General features: G+C 35.0%; 1 protein-coding gene across 1 annotated transcript; it reads left to right on the forward strand.

The window, feature by feature from the left end:
* The first annotated feature begins 1,197 nt into the window (after nucleotides 1-1,197).
* Nucleotides 1,198-4,377, forward strand: LOC107777446 (small ribosomal subunit protein uS13z/uS13y/uS13x). Its single transcript, XM_016597469.2, has 4 exons — nucleotides 1,198-1,326; nucleotides 1,447-1,607; nucleotides 3,740-3,928; nucleotides 4,034-4,377. Exons 1-4 carry the CDS (start codon nucleotides 1,324-1,326, stop codon nucleotides 4,137-4,139), a joined length of 459 nt encoding a protein of 152 aa, XP_016452955.1. The 5' UTR covers nucleotides 1,198-1,323; the 3' UTR covers nucleotides 4,140-4,377.
* The last annotated feature ends 13,060 nt before the right edge of the window (nucleotides 4,378-17,437 follow it).

The raw sequence follows: 17,437 nt of genomic DNA on the forward strand, positions 1-17,437 counted from the left end.
AGGATGATTAAGAACATGTACGGTGGAGCCAAACCCCGGGTGAGAACAGTGGGAGGGGACTCGGGGGCACTTTCCAATAGATGCAGGGTTGCATAAGCGATCAACGCTTAACCCATTCCTATTTGCCTTGGCGATGGATGAGTTGACATGACACTCTGAAAGGGAGGTGCCTTGATACATGCTATTTGTAGATGACATAGTACCGATTGATGAGATACAATGCAATGTTGATATTAGGCTGAAGGTAGATCCTTGAGTTTAAAGGTTTCAAGTTTAGCAGGACTAAAACATAATATTTGGGGTGCAAGTCTAGTGACGTGACTTGGGAGGCTGACATTATACCCACAAGCCATACCCAACAAAGAAAGTCTTAAGTATCTTGGTTCTATAATCCAAGGAAATTGGGAGATTGACAAGAATGTCACTCGTCGTATTTGAGCGGGTGGATGAAGTGGAGGTTCGCATCCGGCTTCTTGTGCAATAAGAATGTGCCGCCAAGACTTAAAAGGTAAATTTTTCAAAGTAGTGGAGCGATCCTGTTGTATATGGCAGAGTATTGGCCAGCCAAGACCTCTTATATTCAGAAGCTAAAAATTGCGGAGATGAGGATGCTGAGATAGATATACGGTTATACTAGGAGGGATAAAATAGAATGAAGATATTCGGGATAAGGCGGGAGTGACATGTATGGCGGACAAGATACGGGAAGCTAGGCTGAGATAGTTTAGGCACGTAAAGAGGAGAAGTATATATGCCCTTGTGAGGAGGTGTGAGAGGTTAACTATGGTGGGTTCAAGGAGGGGGCATGGTAGTCCGAAGATATACTGAGAGGTGATTAGACAAGACATGTTATGAAAAAACTTATGAGCACCAATTAGTGTTTAGCCAAACTATCATAAAGTACTTATAAGTGTATTTTTTTTTTCTCAAAAGTTTTTTCCAAAAAAGTAATTCTGAGAAAAAACTATTTTTTTTGCTTCTCCAAAATTACTTTTGCTTTTACTCAAAACCACTTTTCTTCTTCTAAAAGCTTGACCAAATACTTCAACTTTGAAAAAAATATTTTTTCTTTTGGAAAAAAAGAAGTAATTTTGACCTTAGATAAACTTGGCGAAACAGGCTTTTTTGTGTTAATTAAGAGAATCGAAGTAATTAACAGGAGAACTTCTAATTACAAAATTTACCCTTACCCTTTAAATATATATATGTATCGTATCAAAGCAAATTTCTTTTCTTCCGTATCTAGGGTTTTCTTTGGAGCTTGGCATCTCTTTCAAACTAAAGCAGCCGCAGCCGCACTGTGAAAGCAGTGAAACCCTAGCCATGGTATGATCCTCAACAACACAATTCCTATCTCTCTCTCTAGTGAACTGCACTTTTGCTATCTTTGCTTACTGATTCTGTTTATATTTTGTTGTTTTGGTGCATTAATAATAATAAAAATAGTCGTTGGTTGCAAACGAAGAGTTTCAGCACATTCTTCGTGTGCAAAACACGAACGTTGATGGAAAGCAGAAGATCATGTTCGCTATGACCTCTATCAAAGGTATCGGTCGCCGTTTTGCTAACATTGCTTGCAAGAAAGCCGATATCGACATGAACAAGAGGTTAGTTTTTTTCATTTTCCCTTTTTCTTTATCAGTTATTATTATTATTATTATTGTTATTATCTAGATTCAAATTGATATTTTCATCATTGCACATTTTTATTGTGGTTTATTGCACTATATTTTTTACTTAAATGTAGCATTTGCTGTCAAACTTTGTTGCGTTTTAATTTTTCAACTGGAAGCAGTGGTAGCACATTGAAGGAATAAATTGAAATTGCTAATTAAGAGGTAGTCAATTAAAATTGATATAGCTGAAAGTGTTTAATTCATTTATAATGTTAGCTCCAACTAGTTTAGGATTGTGGCTTAGTTGATTAATTGATAGATCTCTTTTTAAGGAATTGGAAGATGAAATAAAATGTGACATCACTGACTAAGCTGGGAGTAAATTATATTGGAGAAACTAAAGGAGAGACAAAGAAATTATAGAGGGACCAATGGTTGTTAGTACAGAGCTTTGGTGTTTGTTATTTATGCTAATATAGACTGTTATTTATTTAAAGTATCAGTTGAAATGAGAAGTAGATCAAAGAAAATACTTTGGAAATATAAACGATAGTGACTGACTGAGCTTGGTCCATGGTGGCCGGTGGGTGATTGTCTTTGTATGTCAAGCTGGATTTTGGTATGGCGACTGTTTTGAGGAGGGTCTTGTGTACCTGTGCATAGGAATAATTGGCTACTGGAACCTGCTGGCTGCTTAGCTTTTCGAAGAGAGAGCTATCCTCAAAGTAGTGATATACTCCTATTTTCTGGGGAATGGACCCACCAACTGCATTGCCGAAGTAACGCAGGTTGGGGGTTTCACTCTGCTTGCATGCACCCAAGGAGCCAAGGCTTGCCTTAAACATAATATATTAACTGTTGTGATAACGCTATGGACAAACATCTTACTGTTTGAATAGGGAAAATTTTTGCTCAAGAAGCTCATATAATCTGGATGAAGTATGACATAATGACATCTGAACGAAAAATTTAAAGTGGTTCGTTAAACTTGACTGACATCTGAATATCTGGTATACTCTGCTTTTTTTTTACTTGTTCTATTTTGCTTAATAATAGTTTCTTCAGTTTCTTGTTTCACGTAATTGGTTTTCGTGTTCATTGGTTTTTTCTTGTGTTACATATATGATCTTTTTCTTTGTTCCATCTCTCCTCAAAAAGTGCGCACTTTAATTGTGCTTTTTCGTAAAATCTCAACGTATACTTGGTTCTTGGATTTTCACCTTTGATAACACGTCCCACTGAGCAGCATCTTCCACATTGTCGTGCTGAGTAAGAGAAAAAACATTGTTATTTCTTTCTTGGACGATTTTTGTGGAGTCTTTTCTCATCTTTCTTGCTAACAAACAGTTTTATCTTTACAATGAATGGATCTGCAGATTGCCTAAATTACTATCAAATTGTTGATTAGCATGATTCAACAACAACAACTACCCAGTAAAATTTCACATAGTGGGGTCTGGGGAGGGTAATGTGTACGCAGACCTTACCCAATCGGGGCAGAGAGACGGTTTCGATAGACCCTCCGCTCAGAAAGACGAAAATAAAATAAGAAACAAGAAAAGAGAATTCATTAGTAACTCCAGTAGAAACCGTAATAGTACCAAGAAAAGAGAATTGATTAGCATGATTCAAGGGGACTTGATTTAGGAGTGTTGATTAGCATGATTTCAGGAGATTTGATTATATTTAGGTGATCTGATTTTGTTCTGATTTGATTTGATAGCTGGATTGATTGTATAGATTTATTTTATTTCCTTAATTAACATTAGGAGCTTTGTATAAATTCCCTTGCTCATGGGATGTAAACATACACATAAATACAAGAAGCCTTTTCTTCTTCTCAAAATCTACACAAATAATTTTTTCTTTTCCCTTTACTGAAATCTTCGTGTTGGTGTACCGTCATGATATTGTCTTGCTCTGTGCCATGGAAATTTCCAGGATTACATAATTAAAATCATCCCTGTTTATAGTGTTCTGAAAAGAAAGAACTCAAACCGCCAAGTGATTATGCAGAAGTAGGTGTTGTGTTAAGAGCTTAGTGTTCCATATGATCTTTTCGAGCCCTATAGTTTAGCATGTTGCAAGGTTATATAAATTTCTGTTTGCTCTATCTCCTGTAGGGCCGGAGAACTCTCTGCCGCAGAGCTTGATAGCTTGATGGTGGTTGTGGCTAATCCTCGTCAATTCAAAATCCCAGATTGGTTTTTGAACAGGCAGAAGGATTACAAGGATGGCAAGTTTTCTCAAGTTACATCTAATGCACTTGACATGAAACTCAGGGATGATCTGGAACGGCTGAAGAAGATCAGGTGTCTTATCAGGCCATGCTTTTGCTATTAACTTCTTAGCTATACAAGTAGTCGCTCTGTGAGTTGCGTTTTATGTCTTACATTTATTATGTCTCTTGCTCACAGGAATCACCGTGGTTTGCGTCACTACTGGGGCCTTCGTGTACGTGGTCAGCACACAAAGACCACTGGCCGCAGGGGGAAGACTGTTGGTGTCTCCAAGAAGAGATAAATCATTTACTTGCCGGTTCCTATATGTTTTATGCTTCTCTTTAGTATGCGGAGTCCGAACACATAGAGGAAGTTTATTAGGTATTTTGTAATGTTTGCACTGAAATGTTCTTGTTTTGCCATTGGGAGGGTTATAGTCTATAAATCCTCTGATGGCGTTGCAAGCATTTGTTTACTGTGGGATCAAAGTTTTGCCGGTTGCGTTTGAATTAATACATTGAATGAGTACTTTTTATTGAGATGCATCCCGTTTTCCTAAATAAATACCAAGAAGTAGCTCGAGACATGGAATGGCTCATTGTGATCCTTAAATCCATTCCACCCATTGATTTGTTTGATGAACTGGGCAATACAGCGACTGTTTGCACAAATGGCTTAGGCTTATTAAGCTTTTGGATTTGTTATGGAAAACTTGTTTTAGATAAGTTGGGAAATATTTTTTGGAATAATCCTGCTTTAATTTGTTTTTGACTAATATTTGTGTTAGTGTGTGCGAATCGACTTTGGGTTGCCTTTTTGTTCTGAATAATTTCTGGGCCTCTTGGTTTGATTTTTCGTAAATAAATCTATTTTCAATCTGAGATTATTTTGATTTTTGAAACATTCTATTCATGTTCCATTGTTTGAACCGATCTAGTTGGCAGAGTGGTGTTCATAGTTTAATTTGACTTTATTTTATTTTACTTGCAAAAGAATCTCTAAATATTAAACTCAAACAACTTCAAACATGATACATAGTTGTACCTGTTTGGGGAGGGTATTGTGTACGTAGACCTTACCCCTACATTTCGGATTTTGTTGGTTAAAAATAGTCTGAATGTCGCGTTGTAGCGTCGACAAGTTTCAATCATTGACATTTACATACTCCCTCCGGTTCACGGTAAGTGTCTAATTTATTTTTAGCACGCCCATTAAGAAAATATTAAATTTTATATAAAAATATCTACTATGACTAAACTACCCCTAATTAAACATTTAATGTGAGGAGTAAGAAAACTTTTTAGGGATATGTACATAAGGATTATTTTATAAAAACAAATTGAATTCTTTCTTGATTACATAACTGGACACTTATTTTGAACCAAAATGAAAAAACAAATTGGACACTTATTGTGAACCGGAGGGAGAGAGTAATATTTAGGCTTTGTGATAAACGAAAAGGAGTTTCTCAAGGTAAGTATGGCTGTTATGTAGAAGACAAACAGCATTTGGGTCATCTTTGCCCCAAATGTCATCATACGCCGTGCCGAGCTTGGATTTTTAATAAATAGAGTCAGAATATAAAAATAAAACACATGAAAAAGTCAAGAAAATTCAATATGTAAAGATATACATAAAAAAGTTTATATAATTACACAGTAAAATTTTCCGACAAATGGATATCAATTGACCGACAAATGGATATCAATTGACGCCCTTGATTATTTATTTATTTCTTGTAGTTCCATTTGGTTGAGGGGGGAGGAAAAAAAAGAGGAAGTGCCTGAAAACTTTCCTTCATTTGTTTCAACTTGAAAGAGAAAGTATTCACAAAATTTTCCACAAAAAATGTTTTTTACAACATTGTTTCCCGCACAATCCAATAATGTCAATGGTAATCGATATCTTAGGGAAACGAACCGCTTTCTATTTTGAAATTTTCATTTTACTAGACCAGTTCTTTCCTTTTCAAGCAAATAGAACTATTTAAATATTAATTAAGTCTTTGGTTTTCCATTTCGTTAAATGTTGTTTTTAAGAGTTGTACTCATCTGTTCCACTAAATTGTGGTGTAAATAGAATTCGTCCAAAGACTCCGTCATTCGACATTAGAGAGAAGCTATAATTATGGACTAGACTCCATTTGGTTATGATATTCTCTTCTTTGGATATATACTGTAAGATAGTTTGTTATTGGCAAGTTGGAAGTGAGATTCTTCCCACAACGGAAGAAAGAAGTTTCATGCTTGTCATGTGAAACACTCTCGGGACCGACCTTACTCGTACCGTGCCTGTTAGCCTCGGAACTGATCATTATGAAATAGCACATAACAAGCACGAGATTGTCTCAACAGGCACGAGACTGACTCAACAGGCACGAGATTGTCTCAACAGGCACGAGATTGACTCAACATGCACGAGATTGACTCAACAGGCACGAGATTGACTCAACAGGCACGAGATCCTAGAGTTAATTATTTTTAACAGAAAAATCAAATTTATTTGAATTTTAAATTCAAAATTCGAATAAATAGTCGTGTCTGTTTGTGAAACAAGACATCTTTTCTGAAAGGGTCTGTTGGTTGCCTATAAATACACAAGAATTCCAACGAAGTGGATATAGAAAATCACAAGTGTTATTGCAGGCTTTGTTGTATCCTGAAGAGAATCGTTTTGTATTTTTTCTAAATTAGTATACAGGCGATAACTCTTTAAGGACAGTCGATTTTCACGCCTCAACGCCAATTTTGATTATTATTTTCTAACAATCTTAAAGAGTTATACTGCTTTGGAGAAATTGATGTCTGTTGTTGAGAATCCGAAGGAGTTCATCAAACTTGATCGCTTTGATGGAACGAACTTTACCCGTTGGATAGACAAGATGATATTCTTGTTGTCCGCTCTCAATATCTACTATGTTCTTGATTCTGCCTTGCCTCCGATGCCTGAGCCCACAACAGAAGATTCTGACGTAGTCAAGGAAGAAAGGAAGAAACGAGAACATGATGAACTGTTGTGTCGCGGCCATATTCTGAATACTTTGACAGATCGACTCTATGATCTTTACTGCAATCTGAAGTCGCCAAGAGAGATTTGGACTGCTCTACAAACTGCATACCAGAATGAAAAACGAGGTATTGACAAATTCCTGGCTCTGTAGTACTTTGAATTTAAAATATTTGATACTAGGCCTATAATGGATCAGATTCATGAACTGCAAATCTTAGTATCAAAACTAAGTGATCTTGAAGTTAAAATTCCTGATGCACTTCAAATAGGTGCTATTCTTTCGAAATTGCCTTCCTCTTGGAATGACTATAGAAAGAAAATCCTACATTCTATGGATAAAATGACTGTGGAACAATTTCGTACTCACATTCAAATTGAAAGTGAGACTCGTGCTCGTGATGCTATTAGTCAGCCTTCAAGTTCCGCAGTCAATTTTGTCAGTCAGAATGATTCAGGAAGTGGGAACAAACATCTGAAAGTTTCCAAAAAGTCTTCTTTTAAAAAGAGAAAGAACTTTAGTTGTCATCATTGTGGAAAGAAAGGCCATATGATTCGGGACTGCAGATATAGAAAGGCAGGAATAAATTTCAATGCAGGCAAAACCGAAAAGTCTGGAAAGATTAAAAAAATCTGGAAATTCTGAAAAGGCAAACGTAGTGGAAAATTCTGCCCAAGGACTGGTTGCCATGGTTTCCGCAATGCAAATTGGTATGGTCACAGAGTTGAATGTGGCTACCGCTGCTACAAATATTCAAGACTGGTGGCTAGATTCGGGTGCTACTATTCATGTCTGTTATGACAAGAAGGTGTTCAAGACATATGCAGAAGTGCAGGATTCTGAACAAGTTTTGATGGGAAACCATGTTGCGTCAGATGTTGCTGGAAAAGGAAGTATTGAGATTAACTTCACATCTGGCCAGAAGTTGACATTACTGAATGTGTATCATGTTCCTGATATGAAGAAAAACTTAATGTCCGCTGCTTTGCTGTCAAAGAAAGGCTTCAAGATAGTTATTGAGTGTGATCATGTAATAGTGTCTAAGAATGGTATTTTTGTTGGAAAAGGCTATAACTGTAACGGCATGTTCAAATTGAGTATTAATGAAATAAATTATATTTGTGCTTACATCGTTGAGTCTGATTCTTGTTTATGGCATGCTAGACTAGGACATTTAAATTTTGTCTCCTTGAATTATATGCCCAAAAATGGTTATATCTCATGTAAAACTCAACATATAAAATGTGAAATTTGCATACAAGCAAAGATGACAAAGAAACCATTTCGTAAAGTTGAAAGATCCACAGAACTATTAGATTTAATACATCCAGACTTGTGTGAATTAAATGGAGAATTAACTAGAGGAGGCAAAAGATATTTTATTACTTTTATAGACGACTTCTCTAGATTTACATATGTTTACCTACTTAGAACTAAGGACGAAGCTTTTCAAAAGTTTAAAGAATACAAGTCTGTTGTGGAAAATCAAAGGAGTAGGAAAATTAAAATTATTCGAAGTGATAGAGGCGGAGAATATTTTCCTAACAAATTTAATAAGTTCTGTGAAGAGCATGGCCTAATACATCAAATGAGTGCCCCTTATACTCCTCAACAAAATGGGTTAGCGGAAAGAAAAAATAGAACTTTGGTGGATATGGTTAATGCTATGTTACTTAATGCACATTTGCCACATAATTTATGGGGTGAAGCACTACTAACTGCATGTTATATTTTAAATAGAGTACCTTCAAAAAGTATGCATATTTCGCCTTATGAGCTTTGGAATGGTAGAAAACCAAATTTAAATTATTTTAAAGTGTGGGGGTGTATATCCTATTATAGAGTACCTGACCATCAAAGAACAAAATTGGGTCCTAGAGGAATTAAAAGTGTTTTTGTAGGATATGCACAACACTCCAAAGCTTATAGACTGCTAGATCTAGAATCTAATGTCATTATAGAATCTATACATGTTGAATTTATTGAAAATAGATTTATAAATGACAATGTTGATGAAATGACTGAAATAAATGGAAAACGTATCGATGCTAATAAATTGTCGCTTTCTGAAATTATTAAAACTAAGGAAAGAAGTGATGATATGCAGATAGAACCAAGGAAAAGCCAAAGAATAAGAAAAGAAAAACATCTTGGTTCTGATTTTATTTCTTCACAATCTATAGTATTTCTTGTTGAAGGAGATAGGACAAACGTTTGTAATCAAATTCCTATTGTATTAAATGTTGAAGAAGACCCAAAGACGTTTCAAGAAGCAATGTCTTCTAGAGACGCTGCCTTTTGGAAAGAGGCCATTAATGATGAAATGGACTCAATTATATTCAACAACACTTGGGTTTTGGTTAATCTTCCTCTTGGATCAAAACCTATAGGTTGTAAGTGGGTCTTTAGGAGAAAGTACAATACAGATGGTTCTGTCCAAACCTTCAAAGCAAGATTAGTTGCAAAAGGTTTCACTCAAAAGGAAGGCATAGACTATTTTGATACATATGCTCCTGTTGCAAGAATAACATCCATTAGAGTCCTTTTATCCTTGGCCTCTATCTATGATCTTTACGTACATCAAATGGATGTTAAAACAGCCTTTTTAAATGGGAACCTTAGTGAAGAAATATATATGCAACAACCTGAAGGATTTGTTCTTCCGGGAAACGAGAAGAAAGTTTGTAAATTGATAAAGTCTCTTTATGGTCTTAAACAAGCGCCTAAACAGTGGCATGAAAGATTTGATAGTGTAATACTATCAACCGGATTCGTACATAATAATGCAGACAAGTGCATTTACTCTAAATTTACAAAAGAATATGGAGTAATAATTTGTTTATATGTCGATGACATGCTGATTTTTGGTACGAATCTACAAGGAATTACCGAGACCAAGAAGTATCTAACCTCAGTTTTTAAAATGAAGGATTTAAATGAAGTTGATACTATTTTGGGAATCAAGGTCAAAAGAGATAACAAGCAAGTGACTTTGTCACAAACACATTATATAGATAAAATCCTTACTAAATTCAGTCATTTAGGAATAAAGGGGTATAATACTCCTTATGATTCTAGTGTTAAGCTAACTGCAAATACTGGAAGAGCAGTAGCACAGTTGGAGTATGCAAGTGCGATAGGTAGTATGATGTATGCAATGCATTGCACTAGACCCGACATTGCATTTGCTGTTTGTAAACTTTTAAGGTTTACCAGTAATCCAGGTAATGATCATTGGAAAACAATAAGTAGAGTACTTGGATATTTAAAATATACAAAGTACTTAGGCATTTGCTATAATGGTTTTCCTAATGTATTAGAGGGATATTCTGATGCAAGTTGGATTACAAGTGTTAATGATAATAAATCCACATCAGGATGGATATTTACTCTAGGCGGTGTAGCCATTAGTTGGGCATCCAAGAAACAAATATGTATTTCCCATTCTACTATGGAATCTGAATTTATTGCATTAGCAGCTGCTGGAAAAGAAGCAGAATGGCTGAGGAATATGTTACTTGATATAAAGTTGTGGCCACAACCTATGCCAGCCATTTCCATATTCTGTGATAGTGAGACTACAATGTGTGTTGCTCACAATAAAATATATAATGGGAAATCGAGACATATAAGCTTGAGACATGCTTATATAAGAGAATTAATTACAAATGGAGCTATAGCTATAATATATGTGAGATCAAATAAGAATTTGGCTGATCCACTTACGAAGCCATTAGGTAGAGATGTAGTACAACAAACTTGTGGAGGGATGGGGCTGAGACCCTTAAATTAAATACAAGGAATAGGAACCCCACTTTGAGTTAGTATATACTCTAACAATATAAGTTCAATGGGTAATAACAAGTTACTTGTATTATTTAAGCACTGATCTCCTCTTTAGGAGCCCTAATTCTATTGTACTACTTAATGTTATGTGAGGAGTTAATGAGTTGTTAAATGCTTGTTATAACAGGGGCATAAAGACAAACTCCAAAGTGCATACTGTTACATGAAGAGGTTGATTAATCTTAATGGAATTATTAATGTCTGGGGTAACAGGGACATAGTAACTAATTCCACCTATATGAATATTGAAGTGGTGCCGCTTCTAGCAAGATTTAAAGGGTTGATCTTGTAAATATTCATGAATTCAGGATGAGCACATGGCCGTAAACGTGCTAAAGCGAATACTGAATTTTCTAAGCTACTAGATAACGTTGTGTGTGTGGTATTTTCGGTTTTGGCACAAGGATTTGTGGTTCAAATCTTAAGATACCATTAACTTCGTCAAAACTTTAATATACTTACACTAAAGGAAAGTTCAAATCTGTAAAAGATACTTTCAATTATTCACAAGTGTTATGAAGTGAAATAACAAACTAGTGGGGGATTGTAAGATAGTTTGTTATTGGCAAGTTGGAAGTGGGATTCTTCCGACAACGGAAGAAAGAAGTTCCGTGCCTGTCATGTGAAACACTCCCGGGACCGACCTTACTCGTACCGTGCCTGTTAGCCTCGGAACTGATCATTATGAAATAGCACATAACAGGCACGAGATTGTCTCAACAGGCACGAGACTGACTCAACAGGCACGAGATTGTCTCAACAGGCACAAGATTGTCTCAACAGGCACGAGACTGCAGGCACGAGATTGACTCAACAGGCACGAGATCCTAAAGTTAATTATTTTTAACAGAAAAATCAAATTTATTTGAATTTTAAATTCAAAATTCGAATAAATAGTCGTGTCTGTTTGTGAAACAAGACATCTTTTCTGAAATGGTCTGTTGGTTGCCTATAAATACACAAGAATTCCAACGAAGTGGATATAGAAAATCACAAGTGTTATTGCAGGCTTTTTTGTATCCTGAAGAGAATCGTTTTGTATTTTCCCTAAATTAGTATACAGGCGATAACTCTTTAAGGACAGTCGATTTTCACGCCTCAAAGCCAATTTTGATTATTATTTTCTAACATATACTTACTGAACCTTGAACATGACATAGAGGAAACAAACCTCAGTGCCATGGATAAAACTTCAGAGTTACCAACAGAAATCCTCCACCAAATACTCTCTCGTCTCTCCACAAAAACTGCAGCTCGAAGTCAAAGCCATGGCTTAAAGCATGTTCTACGAACCCCCATCTTAGTTTTGATGATTCTTACTTTCAGAACTTTCAACGTAAGTTTTTGAGAATTGTAGACAATACATTGGAAAGGTATCGCCATGAAAAACTACCTATTTCAACTTTTAAGCTTTGCATCTCTTTTTCTGATCAAACTGACTGTGATGGTCTAATGGATAAATGGTTAGACATAGTTGCAGAGAAAGGGGTTTCACAGGTTGCACTTTTGGCGAAAAGCAGATCACAATTAGTTTCAGAAAGATATACTTTGTCAGCTTATACCATTTTTGCTATGGAATCATTGCAGAAGTTGGAGCTAAATCATTGCAAATTAAGTAGTGAAACTAAAACCAATAATATTTGAAGATAGTAAAATTAAGTGTCGTAACCTAAAAAGTTTAAGCTTGCATTATGTTAGTGTTTCTGAATCAACACTTGATAGCCTACTTTCATATAATGATGATATCGTTGCACTACTGTTTTGGGTTTAGTTGCATTCGTGCTTCACATCTTCCTAACCTTTTGTCTCTTAATATATTATGCTGCCCAATTGAGGAAGTTCATATTGTTGATGCACCAAAATTGTTGTCTTTCGAATATGCATGTGAACAAAGATAAGTTGGAGCCAGCTTGTTATTCATCTGGTGTTGACATATTCTTGCGTTCGTTCAATATTGATACTTGCCAGAATCTCAGAAGGGTAGAATTTGTGAAGGCCACAATGGATGATACGATTCTCTTCCAACTTATACAAAAATTATTCTTCATTAAGGAATTGAGCTTAAGCTACTGTAAGTAGTTGAAAATAATGAAAATCTCAAGTTCAACCCTTGAGGTTTGTAGCATAAGCAATTGTGAATGCTTAGTGCAAGCCATTTTTGATGTGCCCAAGTTACTCTCCTTAGCTACTGCCATCTCTATCTTTTGAATGTGTTTCAAGTCAATGCAGGATTTCCATAGATTATCACTATTTATGGGATGCTGAGAGCTTCATTAACTTAAGGAGATCTCTAGTTGAGTGGAATGATTATAGGGTAGAGGTGACAACGTCTAATATACTTTTCAGAAGCTTCAGCTCTAAAAGCTTGAGAGCAAGTGGAATAAGTGATCATCACCCCACACCTCAAGTTGAGAATTTGACATCTATTTCTGGATATTTAACTCAATCATATTCCACTTAGTTTAATTTGATGCCATCTTCTTGACTTGTTGGCCTAAGAGTTTAACATAGTGCTGTATTCTGGGCCGGGCCCGTGCCTAAATGGGCCAAATGGGCTGGGCTTACGGGCCTGGGCTCTGGCGGTCCCGAGCCTCACGGTCCCGGGCTTCGTGGGCTCAACGGGTGGAACCAGCCCGTGACGGGCCTAAACCCATATGGTCCTTGGCTAAACGGGCCGGGCTCGTGGGCTTAGCGGGCCTAACAAGCTTTTTTATTTCCGGGCTTTTTTTTTTTTTTTTTGTTTAAGGCAATTTCTTGTAAACTATATCATGACTATATAAATAATATATATGTAGAAATCTAATTATTAAAGTGCTTGACGAAAAAGTAAAATAACAAAACAATAGTAAAACTAAATTGCCATGCATAATAAATTATTAAGAAAGTACAACATGAAGCATAAATACGTCTAATAATTTTAAAATAACACAAATTGTTGAAATATCTTAAAGACGAATTTGCGGATAAATACCATCAACACAATACGTTATATGCCTCCTTAAAATGTCTGTGGTACACCCCGAACGAAAATTTAAGACTCTTCCACAGTTCTTGCATTTTAATATTTTGCCTTCTTCATTTTCTTCAAGCACTTCATAGTAGTGCGAAACAAATAAGCGCACTCTGAAGTATATATTGTATGTTATGTATATATATTACCTTATATATTTTCTTGTAGTATATATTGTATGTTATGTATATATATTACCTTATATATTTTCTTGTAGTATATATTGTATGTTATGTATATATATTACCTTATATATTTTCTTGTAGTATATATTGTATGTTATGTATATATATTACCTTATATATTTTCTTGTAGTATATATTGTATGTTATGTATATATATTACCTTATATATTTTCTTGTAGTATATATTGTATGTTATGTATATATATTACCTTATATATTTTCTTGTAGTATATATTGTATGTTATGTATATATATTACCTTATATATTTTCTTGTAGTATATATTGTATGTTATGTATATATATTACCTTATATATTTTCTTGTAGTATATATTGTATGTTATGTATATATATTACCTTATATATTTTCTTGTAGTATATATTGTATGTTATGTATATATATTACCTTATATATTTTCTTGTAGTATATATTGTATGTTATGTATATATATTACCTTATATATTTTCTTGTAGTATATATTGTATGTTATGTATATATATTACCTTATATATTTTCTTGTAGTATATATTGTATGTTATGTATATATATTACCTTATATATTTTCTTGTAGTATATCAAAGCCAATAAGAGTAGTACCAGAACCGATTGTACCACCATCTTGGAACCAAATCAAGAAACTATATTAAAATTTCTTTATATTTTGAAAGAGTCTGGATTCTTCATGGTTAATATGCAAGAGAAATTAGTTCTTCAACATAGATATGAATCCGTTTAGCCGGACATAGTCACAACTGGGGAGAGAAACTAAGTATTTAAAATACTAAAAATAAAAGAGAATAAGTACCTTGAAGGCCGAGAAGCAAGACCCTGAAGATGAACTGAACTTCAAAACTTTTATTAGGTTTAACTGATTTACAAACTATAAACTAAATCTTTACAAAGGGGGTTGGTTGAGAGAGAGAGGAGAGAGAAAGTAGAGAGAGAGGGGGGTTCCGGCTCTTCTTCTTCAAATGAAGAAGCCTCCTTATATAACAAAAAAAAAGAATCTAGAATAGTAAATTGGGTCCCACATCTGGGTCCCTACATAGTGTTTCTACTGTAGTTAAACAGTGTTTCTACTGTGGATGAACAGTGTATCTACTGTTTAAGTGGGTCCTGGCGGCTGATAAGCTGTCAAGTCTTCTTTTTGTCCAAATTGTGCATTTGTTGGAGGAATTCTTCCACCTTGTCGATATCTCTGTCAGATAGTATCATTTCTGGCTGTATTGGTTGTGTATCTTCTACGAGGTCATCACCACTCGTTTCACTTCTCATTAAAGTGTCTGATTTTTCGCACTGATCTAGTGATTGGAGCAGATTTCTTTTTAATCCTTCTAAGTATTGATTTATCAAATCAATTTTATCTCTGTCTTGAATAGAGATTCTTCTAGCAATATGTTTAACAGTGCTTTCTTCTATTATCCTCTTTTGAGGGGCCGTTATATATAATTGGATTTGTGTTTTGATAGAATCCAATAATTCTTGTCCATATAACGTTTTTGTTTTGGGATCAGTTTTCATCAATTTGTCCCAAAAATTGTTGTAGAATACCCTATATAAACAAGGGATTTGTTCTTCCGTATAACCTAATTCCGGAGTCCATTTATGGATCCAGGGGATAGAAAATTCAATAAAGAAGTAGATTTGATCAATTTTTTCTAGGTAGCAGATATGATCTGCGTGATATAACTCTGTTAAGAATGGCGAAGCTTTTGTCCATTCTTTGTATAACTTTAGGAATGGTTCGGGTAAAATCTTGGTAGTAGGACCGTGGTATGACCACCAGTTTAAAAACCAGTTAGGGATAGGTCCTGTAAATACCTTTGCGCATACTTTGATAAACCAAGTATGCTTATGTCTCTCATTGTTATAATAAAGCACTCTATCAAATGCTTGAATATAATCCCAATAAGTGAAATTCATAGGTGATTTATTAAGGCTTATCTGCCTTTCTTTCATTGTTGAAATACCCCATTCTTCAACAGATATAATCTGTTTGATAATGACTTTTGAAAAGTTATAAACATTTTCATTCGTGTTATAACCCGAAAAGTGCTGGAATTCTGCACTACCTGTACTGATCAGGATAGTCTCATAATAGGTGCGGGTTTTATATGATTCACCCGGATAGTATAACCCATTAATCAGATATCTCTGAAATATTTTTCACGGTTCTTCTTTTCTCTGAATCTCAGAGTTTTCAAGGAGAAATATCATTTCTCTCTTCGGTAACTTTTCATATGACTTGATATCGTCATTGTCTTCTTCTTTAGCAATTGAAGCAAAAGTATCACTTTGCTTTTTGGATGCTAAATAGGCCTGCAGATGTCCATATAACGGACTATCTTCTGGAATATCTTCCAAATGTATAGAATGTCCTGAGGATTCACCTGTATGCGGTACCTTTGAGTTTATCAAACTCTTTTTTCCTCTTTGTATTACTGGGGAGTTTAATGAGGATCCGTATGGCGATCCTTGAGAATAAGTCCTACTAGGGGAAGATCTTCCCCTACCTCTGCCCCTGGTGACCCACGATGGGTCCATTCTGCAGAAATTGTAAATCATCAATTAACTGAAGAATAGCAGTAATTTCATCAGAATTAGAGTATTCTTCTTCCATATTATCAATTCTGTCAGCCATGATTTTATCAAGTATGAGTTCCTTTAAGTCTCTGTTTAAATTAATCATTCTAAGAATAGTGATCAATTCCTCGTTATCAAATAGCATGGTATAATAATTCATAAATTATTCTAAATATTCCCGGGATAGAAAATCCGAAAGGGAATTATCAATTCATTTTTTGTATTGTATTTCAAAATCGAAAGGTGCTAGCTGAGCCTGCCATCTAGCAAATATTAATTTAGAAGCATCATGCTTAAAATCTTTGTCAAACATGTATTTAACAGATTGAGCATCAGTTTTTATCAAAAACTTTTGGTTATATAAGTCGTCTTGAAATTTTAATACACACTTAACAATTGTTAACATTTCATGCGCCACAGTAGCATATTTCTTCTGGGCTTCGGTCCATTTACCAGAGTAAAATCTTATTAAGTATTCACTCTTATTATTGGGATTTACTTGTTTCAAAATCCCTCCATATCCAACATTAGACGCATCTGTCTCGATAATCTTTTGCCAAGTAGGATTGGCAAGGGTTAAACAAGGTAGAGATTTAACCCGCCCTTTAATACTTTTGACTAACTCAGTATGTTGGTTAGTTCAAGGGTGTTTATGATCTTTCTTCAGCCGATCATATAGATGGGCTAGATCTCGTGACAAACTTTTATAAAAAGGGGATATATAATTCAGACTTCCCAAAAATCTTTGTAATTGAGTCCTGTCAGTGGTAACATCAGGAAATTTTGAGGCAAAATCAATTGATCTTTGTATTGGGGTAATTTTTCCCTGGCAAATATTATGACCTAAAAAACGAACATTCGTTTGGAATAGACTCATCTTAGGCTTAGAAATTACTAAACCGTTTTGTATAACAATTTTCTTAAAAATATCAAGATGCTTAATATGCATCTCCAAAGTTTTAGAAAAT

This window comes from Nicotiana tabacum, chromosome 11 (genome assembly GCF_000715075.1).
Source record: "Nicotiana tabacum cultivar K326 chromosome 11, ASM71507v2, whole genome shotgun sequence".
Classification (NCBI taxonomy): domain Eukaryota; kingdom Viridiplantae; phylum Streptophyta; class Magnoliopsida; order Solanales; family Solanaceae; genus Nicotiana; species Nicotiana tabacum.

Bases quoted from the DNA above. Each gene is read 5' to 3' on its own strand.
- LOC107777446 (XM_016597469.2), top strand. The intron at 1,608-3,739 runs GTTAGTTTTTTT...TATCTCCTGTAG, and splicing joins GATATCGACATGAACAAGAG to GGCCGGAGAACTCTCTGCCG. The intron at 3,929-4,033 runs GTGTCTTATCAG...TCTTGCTCACAG, and splicing joins GAACGGCTGAAGAAGATCAG to GAATCACCGTGGTTTGCGTC.